This window comes from Elaeis guineensis, chromosome 2, assembly GCF_000442705.2.
Source record: "Elaeis guineensis isolate ETL-2024a chromosome 2, EG11, whole genome shotgun sequence".
Taxonomy (NCBI): Eukaryota; Viridiplantae; Streptophyta; class Magnoliopsida; order Arecales; family Arecaceae; genus Elaeis; species Elaeis guineensis.
The window spans coordinates 107105174-107128335 of record NC_025994.2 but is presented as its reverse complement, the minus strand read 5'-3'; the positions used below and the strand labels follow the sequence as shown (position 1 = coordinate 107128335).

The following is a 23162-nucleotide window of genomic DNA, read 5'->3' as shown; positions in this document are numbered from 1 at the left end:
AGTATAAGGGATGTTTTTTATCTGTTATTGTTCCAATGTATTCTAGGGACATTGATTTAAACTGAATTTATCCTCTTTGACAATGGGTGCCATAATAGGTGAACAATTGTTCATTCTAAATCTTTCCAGAAGCTTTTTAACGTAGGCCTTTTGAGATAGTCCTAAGATTCTTTGGGCTCTGTCTCTGTGAATCTCTATGTCAATGATATAAGAGACTTCACCCATATCCTTCATTTCAAAGTTCTGAATAAGAAATTGTTTAGTCTCATGCAATAAACCCAGATCATTGCTTGTAAGCAAAATATCATTCACATATAGGACTAAGAAAATATATTTATTCCTACTAACCTTAAAATATATATATTGATCAATGATGTTTTCTGTAAAACCATATAGAGAAATAATATTGTAGAATTTTATATACCATTGACGGGAAGCTTGTTTTAGTCTATATATAGATTTTTTTAGCTTGCAAAGATTACCTTTTTTATTATAAAATCTTTCAGGCTGACACATGTATACTACCTCTTCAAGATCTTCATTTAGAAATGCTATTTTCACATCCATTTGATGTAGCTCGAAATCAAAATGAGCTACTAATACCATGATTATTCTAAATGGATCATTCTTTAAAACTGAAGAGAAGATTTCTTAATAATCAATACCTTCTTTTTGAGTGAAATTCTTAGCTACAAATCTAGCTTTATATCATTCGATATTACCAGATGAGTCTCTTTTGGTCTTATAGACCCATTTACATCTAATAACTGAGGCTCCTTCTGGTAATACAATGAGATCTCAGACTTTATTTTTAACTATGGATTCCATCTCTTCCTTCATAGCATCATACCAAGGTGTGGAATTTTTTCTACTCATGGTTTGTGAAAATAAATTTGAATTATCTTTAGGTCTAACATCATAGTCAGACTCTTAAAAGTATACTATATAATCACTAGAAATTGTGGATCTTTTAACTCTTGAAGATCTCTTTACTCCCACTATTTCATGTGTATCTTAAATAGTAGACTTCATATTATTAGTTCTTTCATGGGATGACTCCTCTTGGGGTGGTTATTGCTGAATTGGTTGCTGTTCAATGAAATCCAGGATGATTACCTTGAAAAGTTATCAATTCATGCATATTTACAGGTACCTCAAGTGGTTCTTTTATTTTCTCAAATTTTATTTTATGAAGAACTTCACATCTACTAAATTCGTGATCTTCAAAAAATTTTGCATTTCTAGCTTTAGCAATTCTTGGAGTGTGTGAAGGACGATAAAATCTGAATCCTTTAGAATTAACTGCATAGCTTACAAAGAAACCACTTATTATTCTTGCATCTAGTTTTTTTAGGTGTAGATTATAAACCCTTACTTCAATTGGACTACCCCATATATATAAATATCTTAAACTTGGTTTCTATCCATTCTATATTTCAAAAGATGTTTTTGGAACAGCCTTGATGGAATCCCATTTAGGATATACATAGCTATTTTTAAAGCTTCACTCCATAAGAATAAAGTAAATTGGAACTGCTTATTATATTCCTAACCATGTCCATAAGAGTATGGTTCCTCCTTTCAGCTACATCATTTTATTATGATGTACCCGACGTTGAGTATTGGGCAATAATACCCTCTTCTTCAAGGAACTTTGCAAATGGACCTAGTATTTGTCCCTTTTCTATGTACCTTCTATAATATTCTTCACCCTTGTCTGATTTTACAATTTTTATTTTCTTTTCCTTTTGTTTCTCTACCTCTATTTTAAAAGTCTTAAAGGCATCAAGTGCTTCTGCTTTATCAAACAAGAGATAGAGATACATGTATCTTGAATGATCATCAATAATGAAATGAAATATTTTTGACCATTTAAACATGAGATAGAAAATGATCCACAGATATTTGTATGTATGATCTCTAGAAGCTCAGTACTCCTTTTGGCACATTTAGTGGTCTTATTAGTCTGCTTTTCTTTTATGCAGTTTACACAAGTACCAAAGTATGTAAAGTCAAGAGCCTTTAAGACTCCATCATCCACTAGCTTTTTAATTCTCATATGGAGATATGTCCCAATCTCTTATGCTAAAGTTTAGAGGAGCATTCATCAATAATACCACATTTAATATCAATTTCATTATCGTGCAGGGTTAAAAAGACTAGACTCATAAGTGGGGTCTAACACAAATTTAAATAAATTATCAATTAAAATCTCAGAACCAATAATGTTTTAATGTTTCAAAAGATCCACAACTGAATCATGAAAGTTAAATTCAAACTCAAGACAAGTTAATCTGGATACAGAAACCAAGTTTTTAGAAAATAATGGAACATAAAGAGTATTTACAAGATCCAATTGAAAATCAGATTTTAAAATTAATCTATAAGTCCCCATTACTTCAATATGTGAATGCATCCGATTTTTTGAATAGATGCCTTGTTCACTTTTCACTGATTTTCTCAGGTTTAGAAAATCTTGCATATTATTAGCAATGTAAATTGTAGTAGCTAAATCAATCCATCAAGCAGTATTATCAGGAGCTTCAATATAACAAGATTCATAGCACACAAATGTGAGATTACCTTTCTTTTCGAGTTATTTCTTATACTTAGCATGGTCCTTCTTAAAGAGTCCCTATTTTTCTTTATTCTGCTGCAGATTAACCCTTTATGGTTTAAATGAATCCAAATCAGTTTAATTCACATAAACTATTATCAAAATAAATCAATAAACTACCTATCTCAGTTTAATCAGATAGAAGTAATTAAGTATGATGTAAAAAAATATAAATTAAGTCATTAGGTAGTCCTAAATTAGACTAATTTAGTCTAATTTTGATCAATCATATAAACTGCAGTATGATTTATCTCTCATATATTAATTATTAATTTATATATCAGGGGAAGATAGGGTGGTTCCAAACTCCTCATCATTTATACTGTTTGACTTCCTTTTGTAATCCGTTCTCTCCCCCATATCTGTTATTAGTTTATGTATATTGGGAGGGAGCAGTGGTTTTAAATTGCTTCTTCTTAGGAATCCGATGAAGAGGCATTAATTTCTCATTTTTGAAGAAATCAAGGTATAAAGAAAGTCCATTTCAGACTCTTACACGTTCATTCTCGTCTCTATCGTTGAGCGCCAGACGGGATCGGATAAACTCCCTGACCATCCTTAGTTGAGGAAAAAAATGACAGCAGAAGATCTACCGAAAGTGGCTAACCCATCCGCGATTCTTTTCGCCTCCATAATTTTATTTTTTTTAATTTACAAAATAATTAAAATCAAGTTCAAATATTTCATATTGAAAATTTTTAATATATTAAAATAAATAGATAAACATGACATATATAAAATTAATAATGTAACTTCAAGATCATATATGATTCAGATCTAGATCATATCAAACAACAAGACTAGAAGATGGTTCTGATATCACAATATGAAAAAAATATCTCAATCAAAATAATTATATGCAGCCGAAAAATTAACGGTGTGTATCTCCAGCTATTAGTGTTTAAGTATTTGAATGGAGTTTATCTACAAAGAGACTTGAAACAGAAGGAGTTTTCTAATTTATGCTTCTGTATTCGCCATTTATCGATGGATCTCATAAGCTTTTAAATAGACTAGGTTAGGGATCCTTCTCAGATCATCTCTGGAGCATCGACAATTTTTTTTTATCAAGAAACTACTTAAGGCATAATTGACGATAGTAGGTAGTTATTTATCATCCAAAATATATCTGAATTATAAAATTTCATACGTGGGCCACATAAGATACGTGTCCAACATTGAGGTCTCCAATGTGACTCGGAAACCACCATGTCAATATTTCTTCAAAGATAACTTTGCTGGTGGTGTACAAGATAAATGTGCTTTTAGACTTTATCACCAGGAGCGCTAGTATTACTTTTGTGGCTACAGATAGTATTAGGATTCATGGCACAATTGTTCCAATGGTGGAATTGTATATTATATGGGAAGGGTTGTCTTACACTTCTCAAACATTGCGGATGATTAATACTTGTTTGGATGGAAATTTTCAAGCAATTATTAGATGGCCTTTTGATTGATTTCATGCTGAAATTAGATTTTATCATCTTATGTTAGTGATCGTTGTATTCATTGTTCATATTTGAGATTTCTCATATGTACCAGGAAGCCAAAAACACATTTGACTGGATGGTATTTTATGTAACTAATCGCATAGGATCAACATTATGAGATTGTAGGATACATTTTTCTGTCCAATTGTTAGATATTTTGTTTGCTGATTTCCGCAGGCGTATTTGTACTCCTTCCGTTTAAATTGGCTAAGTTGACCAAATATATATATATATATATATAAAGGACAACCACCTATTCCATCTGGTTATCAATCCAATAGGTGCAGACATAGAGGGCCCAACCCCTAGGTTGCCCCAGGCGCAGATAGAGAAAAGTGCCAAAATAGGACCGGTAAAAGTTATACCCATACAGACGTTAATAATGCAATGAGTTATTTTAGTTTTAATTTATTTAATTGTAATAATATGCTAGGAATAAGTTTTGAATGGGGATTTTTTAGGGTTCAGGTTGCATCTTTAATTGATATGAAATTAAATAATAATTATTTTTTTTTGTAATATTTTCCATCACATGTTAGATATGTCTCAAAATAATATGTTAGGATTTGACGCCTCGAGATTCAGCCCACATTGAGTCCACAGCGAGGTTCGCGGCGAAAAACGGAGTCCAACGAGACCAAGATCACCTGAAACGGAGCTCGGATGGAGGAGATACGAGCTTTTAAAGTCGGCATGAGAATCGAGGCAGCGGAGGACCGCCGGTGACCGGCGGCGGGCGGCAGCAGCGTGCGGCTTGTGGCCACGCGGGACGCACGACCCAGGCCTGCGCGGGATGCCCGACACAGGCCCGCGGCCCCTTTGCCCCGGTCCACCATGGACCGGGCGGTCCACGGCAGGGCCTGTGGACCGCGTGGGCGTTTCCCATGCATTTCTCGCGGTCCACGATACTATTCCGTGGACCGGAGCGCGATCTAAGGGCCCAGGGGGCTCCCGGTCTTGATCCGACGGTCTGGGAAGCTGATTTGGCTTGTTTAGGACTCTTAAACCTAATCTAATTAGGTTTAAACTCTGTTTAACCCTTTAAAAGGGTCTGTGACGAAATAGAGAGGCAAGAGGGTTGGTTTCTCACGCCGTACGAATTCGAGAAGAGAGAGAGAGGCAAGAGCGCAGTGAGAGAAGGAGCAGGAGGCTCCTGGACAGCAGTCGCCAGGCTCTTCAGGGGTTCAGGGGGGTCTCCAAGAGAGAGAGAGCTTTTGTGAGGAGAACTTCAGGTGAGAGAGAATTGGGTGTACAAGGGTTGAGGGTGAGGTCTCCTCTTGTAAAATTTCTTTTTCATAGTGAAGTTTGCATGCTCCGTGGAGGCGAGCCCTTTTGTGGCTGATCCACGTATTTTGATTGTTTTTCCTTTTGTTTTGTTTCTTCTTTCTTCTTGCTGCATCGCGTGGTACTGAAAGGATCTTAGGAGGTGGTGTCCTGGCCAGACATCCATCCAACAAGTGGTATCAGAGTAAAGCGGTACAAGGATGCAGATTGCAGTGGTGGTGAGCAAGACTGAAGATGGAGAAAACAAGAACAATCAAGATGGAGATCAACAAGTTCGATGGTAAGAGCAATTTCTCCTTGTGGCAGGCAAGGGTGAAGGACGTGCTCATCCAACAGAGGTTGATCGATGCTCTCTTGTGCGATGAGAAGCCGACCACCATGGAGGTACGGGATTGGAAACGGCTACAGATGCAGGCGGTGAGTACCATCCGCATGTACCTGACGGATGAGATGGTGATTCATGTGCTGAGCGAGACTTCCTCGACGGTGCTGTGGTCGAAGCTCGAGGAGTTGTACATGGCGAAGTCTCTCACCAACACTCTTTTCCTCTGGAGACAGTTTTACCAACTGCGGATGACTGAAGGACAGAGCGTGCAGGAGCATCTGAGCCACTTCCAGAAGATCCTCACCGACCTTCTCAGCGTTGGCGAGAACGTTGAGGAGAAGACCAGGGCGCTGGTTTTGCTGGCGTCGCTTCCCCCTTCGTACGAGTCCTTGGTGACTGCTCTTCTAGTGGGGAAGAGCACTATCAAGATGGACGAGGTCACCGCGGCGATACTCCAGAACGAGGTTCTCAGGAGGGAGAACCCGGTTTCGAGCTCAGGTGGCAGTAGCTCAGCTTTGGTGGTATCTGGAGGTGCAGGAGGCGGTAGACGGAGCGACAGGAGATCGCAACGAAGACGGTCTAAGTCCAGGAGGGACTTGAGCAAAATCAGGTGTTACCGGTGTGAAGAGTTGGGGCATCTAGCCAGAGATTGCCTTCAACTGAAAAATCGGACGGTGGCTGCTGTAGCGACGGCCGGCAGTGATTTAGATGGAGATGTCTTTGAGATATCTGACGAGGTATCTACTTCTTCCCAGCAGTGGATATTAGATTCTGCATACCCCTATCATGTGTATTGCAGAGAGGAGCAGTTTGACTCCCTGGAGAACAGTGAGGGCACTGTATATCTGCCGGATGGATCGAGCTGTGCGATCAGAGGCATTGGGATGGTCAGCTGGAGGACACATGACGGTGCAGTGAGGAGATTGGGGGAGGTCCGATACATACCCGATTTCAGGCGGAATCTTATCTCACTTAGCAGACTGGATTCGAGAGGCTACAAGACGGTAGCTGGTGGAGGAATCCTGAGGGTGATACGCGGCGATAGAATTATGCTGTAGGGGAAGAAGGGGAGCAGAGGACATTATTACCTGGCAGGGAGCCCAATGCGAGATGGAGCATCGGGAGCCAGACGGAGCCCAGAGCGAGGTGGAGCTCCAGGAGGCGGATCGGGCACGAGACAGGAGACTTGGGAGGACGAGAGGTGACGTCGCAAGGTAAGATTCCTATTGCCGCAGGATGATGCCCCGAGCAGGTCTCAGGTCAGGAGGAGCACAGCATACGACGGAGATGGGATTGAGCAGCCTGGCTCGACTCCCATGTTTGCCCATCCATGATCAGCAAGCGATTGCCCCAAGGCATGGGGGCGAGGAGATCCAGAAGCTCTCGGAGTTTGGAGGAGGCCGAATATCGAGTCGAGGTGGAGATTGTTAGGATTTGACGCCTCGAGATTCAGCCCACATTGAGCCCACAGCGAGGTTCGCGGTGAAAAATGGAGTCCAACGAGATCAAGATCACCTGAAACGGAGCTCGGATGGAGGAGATACGAGCTTTTGAAGTTGGCACGAGAATCGAGGTGGCTGAGGACCGCCGGCGACCGGCGGCGGGCGGCAGCAGTGTGCCGCCTGCGGCCGCACGGGATGCGCGACCCAGGCCCGCGGCCCCTTTGCCCCGATCCATCGTGGACCGGGCGGTCCACGGTGGGGCCTGTGGACCGCGTGGGCATTTTCCATGCGTTTCTCGCGGTCCACGATACTATTCCGTAGACCAGAACGTGATCTAAGGGCCCAGGGGGCTCCCGGTCTTGATCCGACGGTCTGGGAAGCTGATTTGGCTTGTTTAGGACTTTTAAACCTAATCTAATTAGGTTTAAACTCTGTTTAACCCTTTAAAAGGGTCTATGACGAAACAGAGAGGCAAGAGGGTTGGTTTCTCGCACCGTACGAATCCGAGAAGAGAGAGAGAGAGGCAAGAGCGCTGTGAGAGAAGGAGCAGGAGGCTCCTGGACAGCGGTCGCCAGGCTCTTCAGGGGTTCAGGGGGGTCTCCAAGAGAGAGAGAGCTTTTGTGAGGGAAACTTCAGGTGAGAGAGAATTGGGTGTACAAGGGTTGAGGGTGAGGTCTCCTCTTGTAAAATTTCTTTTTCATAGTGAAGTTTGCATGCCCCGTGGAGACGACTTCTTTTATGGCTGATCCACGTATTTTGATTGTTTTTCCTTTTGTTTTGTTTCTTCTTTCTTCCTGCTGCATCGCGTGGTACTGAAAGGATCTTGAAAGATGGTGTCCTGGCCAGACATCCATCCAACATAATCAGTGTATGATCCAATGATGTATTCATACAAAAAAAATAATTTTTTTTTATGCAAAAAATATAATCTTATACTAATTTTGTATCCATAGGGAGATATAAAGAAGGCTCGGACGATCCTTCATGCCAGGAACAATTATATTGACTCCTCCTTGAAATAGTGTTATATTTTGTACAAGAAAACTTAATCAAAACTGTTGCGGCCAATCCCCTCGTCGCCTGGTCATCGGGAGTGAGTGCCTGCAAAAAAAATCTGCACTGACCGGAGGTGGCTCCGGCGGAGACCCTCCGACGGTCAAGTCAGAGAGGAGACTAGGTAACAGTAAAAAAGAATCAAGGAGCTCAGTAAGAGAGAGTGAGAGAGCGAGAGCTAGAGAGGAAGAGTTCAGGGGTTTCGAAAGGAACCTCTTTCAGCACTGTTGCCTTCTCCGTTTTATAGTAGAGCGCGGCATGATGCCGTCATTTATGGTGCAGACAACTGGAGAGTTGTCAAATCGTCGGGAGCTGTCAAATCGCCGTGGACTGTCAAATCACCGCGGGTTGTCAGAATCAACTCATGTTCCTGGCAGAACAATGCTCCAGGACGGTCACACAGCACGTCCTTGACAGGACAGCAGCCCATAGCGATCGTACGGAATTTGGGAGGGCTGGCAGACCATACGTCAGTATTCAGCTGCCGGGACGTCGGGTGATGATCCGGAGGCACTATCGGCTGGTCTGGTGCCTTGCTTAAGTCGGACGTCGGCTGCCACCCCCAACAGTGAGTCGGTAATATGGGTTCGGCCGCTCGGTCGGTCGGAAACAGCATGGGTCGGTTCGGCTGACACATCTTCGGCCGGATATTGTTGGCAGCATCTGTCGGGGTCGTCCATCGGAGTCGTCCGTCGGTCATCGGTCGGGGTCGTCTGTCGGGGTCGTCCGTCGGAGTCGGTCGTCTGTCGGGGTCGTCCGTCGGAGTCGTCGGTCGGTATATCCCAACAAAAATTATAACTATTTTATGTTTCATGCTTATTTTCTAAAATCTATTTAGCAGTTTAAAGCTTATTCCAAGAATTATACATGCTTGTTTTATTTTCCAATCAAATGTTGTCCGGTGAATGCTGTTTTTGGATATATATCAGCCCACATGCAATATATGATACTCTCCGAAGTTTGCCGGAGGCTCCAAGGTAAGTTTTCTGCATGGTATTGAGGATGTTATGACCAACAAGAAGTCATTTGTGTATTGCAAATGAGTCTTTGGTGGGAACTTGGAATCTGTTTCACGAATTATACTAATCTCATCCTGCCAACATGCCATATCATCGAGGAAGAAAATGGGGAATCACGTCTATATTACTTCCTCTATTAATGATATGAAATCAGTGCACCCAATACCTGATGGAAGACCGAGTCAATGTGTATCCCCAGATTCCCCACCGCCACCATGCAGCCTAAAACAATATACAAACATATTTGGAAACTAGTATTCGTTATGATATTTTTAAATGTTTATTCAAATAAATTTTTAATGTTAAATTACTCATTAATTTCTGGGTTGGACTTAGGTTGGTACTTTTGGAGGGCAGCTACCAACTTTAAAATTATAACAAATGAGCCGGTGTCTCTCTTCTCCTGCATTCCGGACCTTCGGGAATTTAACCGCGTCCAAGGGATCCGGGTCGTGTATAGGTTGGGCCGGACGTGACCGACTCTATGTACGCTTAATCAAATAATACGAAATGTTATGGAGAAAAGGTGGCGGGCAGCGGCGACTTTGCGATAGAAAGAGAAAAGGTGATGGTGATATTGTTGTCGTAGTTTCTGGCAGGCGTTCTTTTTGTCCTGTTCCATCGCTTTATGATGGTCTCGCTCGGTGATTACATCCTTCCCATTTAATATTTCAATTATCAGCTTTCGTCGTCATTATCGCCTGCCGATTCCTTCCCCTTAATTTATGGCCCCTGCAATCACTGCGGTCCTCCATTTACCGTCCTTTTTTTCCCCCTTACCGTAGGAGTCGGATCGTGTACAGTACATCTTGTACCCCAAAGCGACGAAAGTATGCCGCTGGGCAAGAAAAATTGATAAAATCTTCTATAATATTTAAATATATTATATTTTAAAAAAAAATTAAATATATTATATTATCATGACAGTTTTTTTTTCAATATAAAAAAAAAATATATTTCCTGAAAACTTATGCTACTTAAATAAATAAATTAAAAGATATTTAAAAATTAAATAAAATTAAATTTTATATTTTTCAAATTTGATAAATAAAAATTTAAGATGAATTTAATGTCAACAAGAAGTGCAATCGGAAGAATAATTTTTTAGACTTGTTTTATTTTTCAGATAATGGATAACTGAGTTCAAACTAATCAAATTTTTATCTTTATTTTTTTTTATTAATTTTGAGTGCTGACTCTGAACATATTCAAGAATCAAGTCTTAAACAGGATTTAAATATGACTTATTTTCTAATAAAATAAAATTAAATGTGATTGCTGGTCAAATTAATTATGGAGAGCAATGCTTCGTGAATCTAATATCTTACACATCAAAAATCTTACTACCAAGTGGTACAAAGATATTGGTATAAAATTCTAGAATCAATGCAATACATGGAAGCGTAGCTCCGTCGAGTTGGTTCCAGTGAAACCTAGGAATATTTTATGTGCCATATAGCATGTTTTGTCTCTGATTTATTGTCCATAAGTCCAAAATTCAGGGAGAAAGCCTTGGCAAGTATTAGTTATATATTAAAAAATAAATGATAGCATGAAGCTACCCCCTTCCATTATCAAGAAAAGAAATAAATTATCTTTCTCATTGGTGAGAAGAAAAAAAAAAAAAATCATTCAAGCACGTTGAAATATTTAATATTAAAAGACAATATTCGAGTTCCATGTCCTTTCACATAAGATAAGGATTCTCTTTTAAAAGACTATCTCAAGGGTTCCTGCGCATCCACAAAGACATCATATCTTCAGATGCCAAAGATATGTGCATACTTTTCTATTCGGAGGAACCCAAAAGGAACGCCAACCCATCACGGGTCTCTCACTCCCCGTATCCTAATTCCTAAAGCTCTGTTTGCCCACCTCTCTACCCACCTTCCATCTCTTTAATAAAATTTTCCTCGAGACTTCTCTCTCCCTGCCCCCGGCAAAAGGCTCACGCGCTATGATCAACTTGAACGATTTGGGCGGCCAGGATCTCCTCGTCTTGTGATCGTACGGAGGAGGCGAGCTGATCGGCTCCTTCGACGTGAGTACAGAAGAAAAGGTAAAAGAATTAAAATAGAAAAAATAAGATGGCCATTTAAAGGAACCGTTTTTTTTCCCCCTGGTCATTCTGTTCTCGTTCCATCTTTGGATTCGTCCTTTCTCCAATCTTCCAGATTTTTATGTTTCTGCCCGATTATAAGGTTCCCCGGACAGCCACTGTATGCAGTCGATTCCGCTCCTTTTTTTTTTTTTTTCACATAATTTTCGATCACATGTCGTCTTATTTCATGCTGCTGGTGTTGTAGGTTTTTCGCTTGGATGGTTGGGTATATTTTTTCTTGATTTTCTTGTTGCAATTTAGAGGAGAGGCCTTTCAGAGAGTGGCTTGGATTTCTATTTATTTTTTGGTATCATACGGTGCGAAGCGATTCATACTCTCCTGAATATGGGCTTTCCTGTTTCGTCTTGTGTAGATAAATATTGTGGTGCTTGGATTTTATATGTTATTTGGTGAATTAATACTGTTCGTTTTCAGTTATTGGAATTGTAAATGGTTGAATAAAATCATCGTGCATTGCTTTCTGGCAAGAACACACTAATTAGTGATCTGTCTGTTTTGAATTGGTTTCACATGTCTTATGCTTATCGATGTTATACTGATGATGATGCTCTGGTGGAGTTGCATCCATACAAACAATGCAAATGTGGAGTTTGTTAGTATATATGCCATTTAGTTTTCGAATTCAACATACACTTTGATTATGCTAGTTGAGGTCAACAAATGTTTTGCATCATAGCTGAAGTTTATTTCCATTAATGCTTGTATGATGGAGTATTGGGAGAATTTTCTTTGAGATGCCTATCTTTCCATAAGTGGGGAGAATCATGGCTGTGATCATCTATTTCCGTTTGTGGTAAAAGATTTTATTGGTCAGTCTGTTCTGGATGGATTTAGTCTTCGAGCTTATTTGACATAGACTTTTCAGAAAATGGTGATATTTTTTGAATAGTTCAGTTAAGTATATGTGTTGGAATGCCACAGATTGGTAAGTCGGTATTTGTTATCCCTTCCTTCTTTCATTTTATAGTTTCTGCAGGTGATTTTGCGTATGTGGTATATGGTGGTAGTTTTTGTTCAGTGATTGATAATTGTGAAGCTGAATTTCTTCTTCATTGCAAAAGATTTCGATGTTATAGTTTGAGGCTTCTATGGATTAAATATCTGCAGCGTTTAAAATATCTGATAACTCGTTTCTTCACGTGACCATATGTTGGTGCCCTGTGTCTACTGGAGGATCCCATAGTAGGATTGGAAACTTGGAATATTGATTCATTGTGACAGAAAATCATTCCAAGTTCTATGAAATTATGAGCGTACAAGCTTGCATCTGTGTGGCCAACTTTATCTCCCTCATATTATAATGCATTTCTCACTGTTTCAAGGGAGCAGGTTGATAGTGCTAGAGGGTTTTGCTCATGGAGGTTAATGGCTTGCGGCAAATACATAGAGCAGAACATGCTGTTCGGGGGTATAATGATGCAAAGTTAGTGAATGGTGTTGGTGAATTTGACCCTTGGACAGCATGGGCATACAAGCCTCGCACAATTTCCTTGCTGCTTCTTGGTGCATGTCTTTTAATGTGAGTCCTTATGAATGTTTTTGTTTTTGGTTATTTTATCCTTTTTTATGTTTTAATTGAAAAAATTGCATGCTCATATTATTTATCTGCTTAAGGCATAATACAAGAGGATATGTAGCTGCAAAGATTATCATGGGCTCATGGATTGAGATATTCTTGCAAAATTTTCTTAATCAAATAACCTTCGTTCAGAATTGCCTGATTGTGCAAGTTCAATTTTTATAATTCAAACTTCTATTGACAACTGCATGCTTGAGGATGTCAAGGCATAGTGTCTACTCCATGTGCCTGCTAACTACTCACTTAGGTCTTCTTTTCTCACCTGGGACGCCTCTAGGGTCTTTCTAAACCCTAGGTCGCATGGGAGGGCATGAGAGAGAGTAAGGGACAGAATGAGTGTTTCACAAAAAAAAAAAAGGAGAAACAACTAAATCCTATGATCTCCTCTTCTTGTTTTCCTGAAGCTGTTAACCTTCATGAGTAAAACCATCTAGTACTATGGACCTGGCATTTTGAATACCTTATAGGGGGGGTGGGTGGTGCATAAGTGGTATATGTCACTCTTGTTTTTCTCAGGAGAGATTGGAGGCATCACTTAAATCAAGTAAACTCCCTTATCTCCTAATAATTGGAAAATGGAGCTTGCCCCCTCTCTGTCATGGTTCAAAATAATGGCAATTATAATGTTATGACAGCTGTATGATGGTTTCAGATGGGGTCGTCTATATTATAGATATTAATAGCTAAATAATGGTCTTTATTTGACTGTTATCTGTTATAATGGTTGTTATATAATAGGAAAAACAGCTGTTATTTGTCATCTTTACAGTTTATCTAATAAAACAATAAGTTTCCTTCAAGATACAATTTATGACAGCAAGTTTCCCTCCAAAAACAGTGGGTACAAAGTAATTTTTTATTGAGTAGACAATGACTTGGAAAATAGGGCACAATTTCTTGTTATTTTTCTGTTATGACTCCACTTACAACAGCTTTGATAACAGCCATCATTTTAATATTAAACAATTTGCCTCTTCAAAAAATATTAAAAATTTAAATCACAATGTATGCTGAAAATAACAGGATATGCTATAAATTCTCTGGTACTTTTTCGATATTTATAATTTGTCTCTTTCTCCTTTCACAAAACTCACCAAGAAACAATTCTTTGATAAAGTAGGATATGTTATATTTCACAGGTTAGTGGCAAATTTGAACTGCATATGCTATGAAGGAAATGTTTGGCTAACCTTAATTTAGGAGTCATATTACCATGCTAAGGAGAGAGAGATTTTATCTTCTATTTATCTTCTAACAATTTATGAAAAATCAGTTTCTGAAAGGGAAAGGTAAGGGCATGCATGATGGGCTTAACAAGCAGTAAAGTAGTGTGCAGTCTCAAAAAATTATCTATTCATGAGCTCTGAGAGAACATGGATGATCTTTTTCTTTTTTTATTTTAATAAAGAAATAGTCGAATTTCCACATATTGATCTTTCTATATGTTCTTTCAGTTGGGCAAGTGGAGCACTTGATCCTGAAAGGACTGCATCTCATGACATTGTCACATCTGTGAAGAGGTATACCTTTCTGTTGAAAAAAAATGTTCCATGAAATTTTTCCAGCAATGGTACAATACATCTGTAAAATACATCTGTAAGGAGCATCACTTTGCACAGCATTGTTTTCTCTCATTTAACTAAATCCCGTTCTTCAAAGATTTACAATGCTTTATAGCTACTTGATAAAGTGACATATGAATTGTTTGTTTTTATTATCTTTTGTATGATCTTTGGTTTATGGACTTATGATTACCACTTCTAATGAAAAAAAGGAAAAAGTTGCTTATCCCTGCTCTCTTAATTCTCAGGGGTGTCTGGGCAATGATTGCAGTCTTTCTTGCATATTGCTTGCTTCAAGCACCTTCAACGTAAGATACAATTTCCTTATGCTGACTCAAATGATTTTATTATATTAAACATGGTGGTGTAATTTGCTTAGTATGCAGCTTAAATATTAAGGTTTTGCCCTGGATTGATGCATGTCTAGGGTAAAACCTTTCACCATACATGGGATGTGGAAATATGAAGCATCATCATATGCTGTACTTGTAATTTTACTCAATACATATAGCACAACATATGTTCTTACTGTCATATATTTGTTGGTCACCATGTGTATGTCAGCATCTAATGATTATCTACACAGTTCTGTTATTAGTAGTATTTGATCATCACAGAAGAGTTCAATATCCAATGTCAAATGTGGAAAAAGTCTGTCTGGCTTGTTTATTGAAGCTAAAGTCTTTTCTTTCCCCAACAGAACTTTTTCCTTATCCAAAAAAAAAAGAACTTTTTTTCGTCTATAAGATGTAGCAGTTGTGCCTTTTCATGCGATGACTGGTTCAGACATGCACATCACCATGATAATATTGAAACTGCATTCCATTAGGTAAATAATAAGCATGACCAAGAAATAATTATGAGAAAGGCTTGAAAAAGTTGCCATAAAATTTGAAGTCCTTAGTTGAGTTACAAGATGTTTTTAATCCTATAAAACCACGGCGAGATTATTTTCTGCAGGCTGCAGCTGCTGGTTGTTATCTAGCAATAAGAAGCAATAATAATTCCTTCTATTATGGTTACCGGAACTGTGATTTTCAGGGTGCTTATTAGGCCACATCCTGCTGTTTGGCGCCTGGTTCATGGAATGGCTGTTGTTTATCTTGTTTCCCTTACCTTTCTGCTCTTCCAGGTTTGTTTAGTTCTTTCATTTTCTTTTGCATGTTTACATGTGCTTGTGTGAGTGTGACTGTGTTTATGCATGTGCATTTGTGTGCATGCCTGTGTTTATGCTATTTTACAAAACTGGACTCTGAAAATTGATGTGCTTGTAATTGATTGCCTGATGTTTTGCATTCTGAGCTTTTAACCATGTTAATAAGATACATCAAAACCAAAAAGCTTATCATTCATCCTCCACATGATCATTAAAGTTCTTTTCATGATAATCTCATAAATCATCCTTCATTGCAGAACCGTGATGATGCTCGACAGTTCATGAAGTACCTTCACCCTGATCTTGGAGTTGGTAATCCATTTAGCTATTGAAAGTGTTAGTTTGATGAGAGAAAGTTACAATTGCAGCAAATCAATAATTGTGAAATCCTTTACCATGTTCATACAGAACTACCTGAAAGATCTTATGGATCTGATTGCCGTATTTATGTACCAGAGAATCCTAAAAGCAGGTTTAACAATGTTTATGTATGGCATCTTCATTCACCATCAACTAGCATTTCTTCATTCAGTTTCGAAATTTCATTGTACAATAGCTTTTGGGATTCTGCAATTCTACTGATTTGTGTTATAAATTTTTCTAGGAAACACTGTTTGATGAGTTCGTTCTTGCTCATATTTTTGGCTGGTGGGGCAAAGCTATAATGATAAGGAATCAACCACTATTATGGGTCCTTTCAGTTGGGTTTGAATTAATGGAGGTTTGTTTTGAATAATTTCATCACAATTTGTCCCATGTATTCCAATATTTTCACTTAATGCTGAAAGTTTATATGTTTGAAATTTTGCAGCTCACTTTTCGCCATATGCTGCCAAACTTTAATGAATGTTGGTGGGATAGTGTTATTTTGGATATTTTGATCTGCAATTGGTTTGGTGAGAACCCAGTGCTAACGCTCTAGGCTCACTTTTTCAAATTAACATTCTCAGTGTCAGCTCAAATAGACCAGTATCCAAATGAGACTCATAAACATGTTTGTATGGATTGAAAGGGCTGCCTTGATAAAAAAAAAAATTATAATTGTGTGGAACTGTGGATCTTAGGTTTCAAGCATTTTCATGAAGTGTACTGTTATTTGTTCAACTACGTGATATATAATTATGATAATATTTTGTGGTATCATTTGGGAGAAACCCTCAATTTTTGGACAAAATAGCATCATGTTGATGTGTGTTTTTATAATGCCTCATGCATTTTATGGATGTTTTTGTTTATTTAGGAAACTAAGTTTTTCTTAAATGCAACCTGACATGTGAAAATGCTATATTGCCTAAAAGTAGTTTTGATTTGTTCCAAAAACTGAAAAAAATTACACACACGCACACTTTTCTCTCTTGGATGCTTGATATTTGGTTTCTACCGGCAGTTAAGGACAAGTTTACCAAATGTACGGCATGATAATTATATGGACTAGTATTCAGCATGCTGATGCATGCACTTTATTCAAGAGGAGGGAGATTAAGGGGTGACAATTTGATATAAAACTTAGGTTAGTACAAAAGGCTTACTTGCTGAGAGGGAAGCATTGGATCTCAATGTCCTAATAGTAATAAATTACAAGTGCTGTTTGAAGGCTTCAAAATCAGGTCATGCATGGCCATGCTTGGACCTTTTATACTAAATGTTTCAAGTGCTGGCCATGCTAATTAGCACATACTGTATTGACCAACATTGGCACCTGGCATGGGTTAGCATTGTTACTACTAGGGCACTTCAAGATCTAAATATTTGATGTGGACACTTTGGCACTTCATGACACTCCTTGAGACTTCAACTAAGCAAACTATAACATAATCACAAGTACATATCAACTTGTTTCACCTACACCTGCTAGTTTTCTAGTCTAACACAACATATCGCTAAGGTTTTATGAATCCTATTACATTGCAAAGTAGCTGGTTCAACAAATTATTCATTGCATGAGTGCATTTGTACATACTTATAAACAAATCTAGTTATCTGCATACTGTAGATATGTACTGATATTTGAACTTTTGAAAATCACATGTCAACTTTTCCAGATACTCAACACCCATGTCACATGTTTGGAAACATTATTGTTCAGCAAACCCCACTAAATGATTTTCATTTTTTAATTAAGTGTGAAAGTTGATGTATCAATATCAGTATTAGGGACAGGGAGTTACATTAGTTGATGTCGGCACAACAAAGGTGACACCAATTACGTGTTGGCATGATAAGATGCTGAGTATTGAGAACTAGTTTCCCACATTATGGTATGGTTTGCTAGTGCAGACCGATGCGAGTTGGTACTTCAACACGATTAGAAAAAGGTTTTGAAAGTATTCTTCATTTTTTTTTTGGCACTAACTGATACAATACGGTATAACATGTGCGATCAAGGATTACAAAATTGATACCATGACCTGTACCGGTCACGTGTATTGTATTGTACCGACACACAATATGCATGTCTATGCTTGTCAGGCACCAAGTCACCCAAGACCCTAGGGCTTTCCCTTAAATTGAGAGAAACAGGGAGGGAGGCACTGTTCCAATGTCTTACGAGTGTTGATGGAGAGGATGGCGGTGTTGGATATGGTAACTGAGTTGTGGAAGCGAAGGATGCTGAAGGTGATACTAGGCCCGACAAGTTTGTAACATCAGTGTTGAGGACAACGCGATGGAGAGCCATGATGGATGAGCACAACAGGGTAGACATTACGTGCAGCCCGGGGGATCGGGATCAGATAATGAGGGGACACGATAGGGGCGAGAGGGAAAGAGAGAGGTGAAGGGTTGGATCATGATTGAGAGAGAGTGAGAGAGTTGGGACTCTTTTATATATAGGAGTGGTTTGGTCTAGGGGAACCGAGTCAAAGCCGCTCGAAACCAGGTGGAACTAGTCAGTTCAGCCCGATTTGGTTTGGTTTTGAGTAGTTTGTACCTTGATCCTTTTCGGGAGCTCGAACTATCCTGATCCCGACTAGTTTGGTTGCCCTGAATCGCTTGGTTCATGACAGTCTTGTGAATCTTGTTTGCCATGTTGTTAAATGACAAGCATGGGCTTTGGCACTGTGTTTTAAAGCCTTGGCAATAGTATTAGAATGATTTCATGATCAGAAGAATGCAAAGATCCAATAGATGTTGCCAATCTAGATGATGCATGATGCAAATGATGTGTTTCGTTGCATTAATTCAAAATTTGCCTTTTCTCTATTAATTAATTCAGCATTTCCTGTGGTCACATGAGAGAGAGAGTGGGGGCAAGAAAAATCCTATTAGTTGTTGCTTTATGACGAGAAAGATCATTTTGGAACAACCCAAGTAGAGATCACCCTTTTGGGTTCACATGCAGGCAGCGAAATTATGCTTGGGGAATTTGTGCTGAAATTAATGCGTAGATTTTCATCTAGAGGCTGATCGTGCCTACTGTTTTTATTTTTAGCAGCCTAGTCGATACAAGAATCTTAGAGACATTATAAGAAGTTAATTAGAAGGACAGATATTAGGTGTTAAACAGTCGGCTGTATCTTTCTTGCTTTTCCTTTATTTTTCTTTTTTCTTTTTCTTTGCCTTTTCCCCCTTGTTATCCTTGCTGCTCAAACTCATTTTCCGTTAATAAAGAAGACAGAAAATGCCATGCCAAAATGATGCCTAATTTTGCACCTAATGTTATAGTTGAAATGGTAAAATATTGAAGGATACACTTAACGTCTCCATTTCTTTAAGCAAAGCAAAGACTAGATGCTTGTTGCTGATTTGGATATGCAATTTCCAAATCCAGATAATCCTTATTGACACCTTTTTTATGCCTTAAAATTTTATTGCTCCTATGCATACCATTACTCAGAGATTGGATCATTTTAAATCACGTCCAGCATGCTGCTTGTTCATTTCTTACTGCATTCTTCATTTTAAAGGACATGCAAGAGTCCAGTAATACATGTGGCTTGTGATGATAATATTCATGTCTCTTGTTATTTAGGTATCTGGGCTGGAATGCATACTGTTAGGTACTTCGATGGTAAAACATATGAGTGGGTTGGTCTAAGCCGCCAGCCAAATATCATTGGTAAGGTATGTTGTTGACAAGTGCTTCCTTTCTGAATATAACTTTCATTTTAAGATTCCGAATTCAATTGCTGCATGTGCCTATGTGCTCTATGCTACATGGACTTGGATATGAATAGTGGGTATAAATATGTGTCCTGGTGTTGGATTCTTCTCATCTTTTAAAAATTTCTGCTTGCAGACTCTTATGCAGGTGTCATACCAATAACCATTTCTAGGTGTTGGGTGTGGCTAACATGGGGCGATCCAAAGGTCTTGAATAACATAGGAATTGTGACTGTAACCAATCTCATTTAAGATAATAAACGAGCTATTCAATTTAAGCAACTACAAGTAGCACTATCTAACTATTGTGGTTGTCCTACTAAGGCTTGAACTTAGGCAAACAAAAGTAAAAGTGTTTGATATTTTCATCACAGTTGTATTATGATCAGCAAGAAAATCAATGTTCTCCTCAAATACAAAAATCACAGTTTTTGCATTAGTGAGATTAGCCTGATGTATGAAGGGTTCATTGATAAATGTAGGATTTAGCAGCATTGCTTTATAATCAAGCCCATGGTAAGTATCATTATATCATATATAAGAAAGAAATCCACGTTCTAAGGATTAAAAGTACATAGGTGGTTAAATTCTCTTTCTGATGAATTTATATATCCTTTGTGTTGGTTGTGGAAGGAATATTCGTTGACCATATGGGAAGGAAATCAAGTATTATTTATTTGAGAGCAAAATTATTATTGAATCTTTGTTTGGTAGAAAATATTATTCAATCTTCATCTTAAAAAAAATCTTTCAAAATCTCTGATGTCTGAGTTTTGCTGCTGGACTCTTTTGGTGAATCTTTTGCTCCTTTCCATGACTAACAATCATATATGTTTTTTGTTAGAATCATTTAATCATTGTATTGACCTTTGATATATGTTTGGTTAGAATCATCTGATCAATTGACCTTTGATTCTATTTTCCTGTATTAAAACCTCGGCTTGACAAGATGTGATACGTAAAAAAGCATGCCTTTAGCAGATCATGTGGTAATTATAATTCAGTCCATGCAATTGAATCAATAACCTTGCACTTTAAGTCATGTTCTAAATGTTATCTGATGTCACACAGTGTGTTTGGCATCTTTTCTGCCTACCGGTTGGTCTGCATAAGTCATAAACTATGCTAATAATATCCTGTTTAGGTTTGTTGTGTTATATTGTCATACATCCTTTATTCTTGCTCTTCATTTCTTTGAATCTACCTTTTCCCTTGAAGGTGAAAAGAACATTGGGCCAATTCACACCTGCATGGTGGGACAAAGATGAGTGGCACCCGATGCTTGGGCCATGGAGGTTCATCCAAGTTCTCAGTCTTTGCGTTGCTTTTATGACAGTGGAGCTTAACACCTTTTTTCTCAAGTTCTGTCTTTGGATTCCTCCTCAAAATCCCGTGGTTGTGTATAGGCTGATTCTATGGTGGCTAGTAGCAATACCAACCATCCGTGAGTACAATTCCTATTTGCAAGACAGGTCTCTCTCTCTCTCTCTCTCTCTCGTTCATTTAGTCTTATTTTAGCATCCATTTCAGGTATGTGCTTTCAGTGCTCATGTTATAATTCTGTCATTAATGATTTCAGAAAACCTGTGAAAAAGGTTGGGGTATTCTGTTGGCTTTCTCTAGCCATATGCATAGTGGAGCTCCTTATCTGTATAAAGTTTGGGCATGGTAAGTGCTAGCTCTCTGTCATGGAGGACTCTATCTTCAGATTGTTTTGATTGTCATGTGGTTTGCAAATCAAAGACCCTGACAGACAGTATTTTAATCAGGTCTGTTTCCCGATCCGATGCCTCCATGGTTGATAATTTTCTGGGGATCAATTGGAATGGCACTTGTGATTTTCCTGCTAGTTTGGTCTTGGAGAATTCATCAAACTACACTGAGAAAGAGGCAATGATTTCCATTGCTTTAATTTTCTATTTATTCTTTTCTCCCACTTTTGTTTGCTGGATGCATACCTTGTATATATGCATCATCAAGTTCTATAGATGCTTAGGCTCTGCTTAGACTGAAAATTAATGTGGCATGTGTAGTATCTTGATATTTACATATTTTACCCTGCAAGAAATATCATTCAAGCCAGAAGTTTGTTTGCTTTTCATTTATTTCTTCTATTGTATAAAATTTGAATACTTGGCTGTATACTGATCATCTAATAAAACTATGAGCTTTTGTCAAGTTATTATTTTTCTTAGTTTAAACTGTTGTTTTCAGAATAGAAGGTTTAGCACAGAGTATAACTTTGTTAATGTTGCATTGCAGAGAGATTTCATTATTACTGTTTGTCTTAATTGTTATTCTTTTCAAAACACAATAAATTTACAAATAATGATTGCTGTTGTTTCTTGGCTTAAATTCATTTCTCTTCTGCTGGAGATGCTTGCGCTTGCACTGAATGCTAATAGGTGAACAAGAATATGAATTTTTTCGATAAAAACGACACCTAACAGCCAATCACCCACCATTTTTTTCATAAATATACAGTTGTGTGTGTGTGTGTGTGTGTGTGTGTCTCTCTCTCTCTCTCTCTATATATATATATATATATATATATGTATGTATGTATGTATGTATGTATGTATGTATGTATGTATGTGTGTATATATATATATGTATGTATGTATGTGTGTATATATATATGTCTGTCTGTATGTATGTATGTATGTATGATACATATGTATGTACATATATATATATGTATGTATGTATGTATGTATATATGTATCTATATATATGTATACATACATATATATACATATGTATATACATATATACATATGTATATATGTATATATCTATATATATATGTATGTATCTATATATATATATGTATGTATGTATGTATATATATGTATGTATGTATATATATATATATATATATATGTATGTGTGTGTGTATATATATATATATAAAATAGTCAGACTAGAATCAGGTCGATTGAATTTGGATTCAAATCCGGTCAGGTCAAAACTCTATAATAAGGGTCCTACATCAATGATTCAAGCCGTTGAATGTAATATACTATCTCAAAACTGCTTGCACAAAAAAAAATATATGATTTGGAGACCCCTAGCCTATGCATCAAGTAGTCAAAAATTGGACGGTCTAAATACAATTGAATTAGATGTATTTTTGATCACTTGATGTATAGGCTAAGGATCTTCAAATTATATGATTTTTAGTATGCAAGAAGTTTTGAGGTAGTAGATCACATCTAATGGCTTGGATTATCAATGTAGAACCTCCATTGTTCAATTTTGATCTGACCAGATCTGAGTCAAAATCTGGTCAATCTTATCCAAGTCTGCCCCGTGTGTGTGTGTGTATGTATATATATATATATTCAAGAACATATTTATTGCTATTGTGGTCATGGGTCAAGGAGTCGAATGGCTCAGATGGTTGGCT

At 38.0% G+C, this 23162-nt stretch overlaps 1 protein-coding gene across 6 annotated transcripts; it reads left to right on the top strand.

Annotated features, from left to right (window-relative positions):
- Positions 1-11006: 11006 nt before the first annotated feature.
- Positions 11007-22028, top strand: LOC105047235 (CDP-diacylglycerol--serine O-phosphatidyltransferase 1). Of its 6 annotated transcripts, XM_010926095.3 has the most exons (14): positions 11315-11452; positions 11540-11651; positions 12685-12874; positions 14389-14454; positions 14745-14804; positions 15538-15628; positions 15910-15964; positions 16061-16140; positions 16257-16373; positions 16464-16548; positions 19623-19714; positions 20972-21225; positions 21333-21421; positions 21523-22028. In XM_010926095.3, the coding sequence occupies exons 3-14, from the start codon at positions 12711-12713 to the stop codon at positions 21648-21650; spliced, it is 1281 nt and encodes a 426-aa protein (XP_010924397.1). In that variant the 5' UTR covers positions 11315-11452; positions 11540-11651; positions 12685-12710; the 3' UTR covers positions 21651-22028. The 6 variants fall into 6 exon arrangements, with proteins under 6 accessions (XP_010924379.1, XP_019701415.1, XP_010924397.1 ...); XM_010926077.4 differs by lacking the exons at positions 11315-11452; positions 11540-11651 and adding an exon at positions 11007-11292; XM_019845856.2 differs by lacking the exons at positions 11315-11452; positions 11540-11651 and adding an exon at positions 11007-11292 and having other exon boundaries at positions 12678-12874.
- Positions 22029-23162: the final 1134 nt, after the last annotated feature.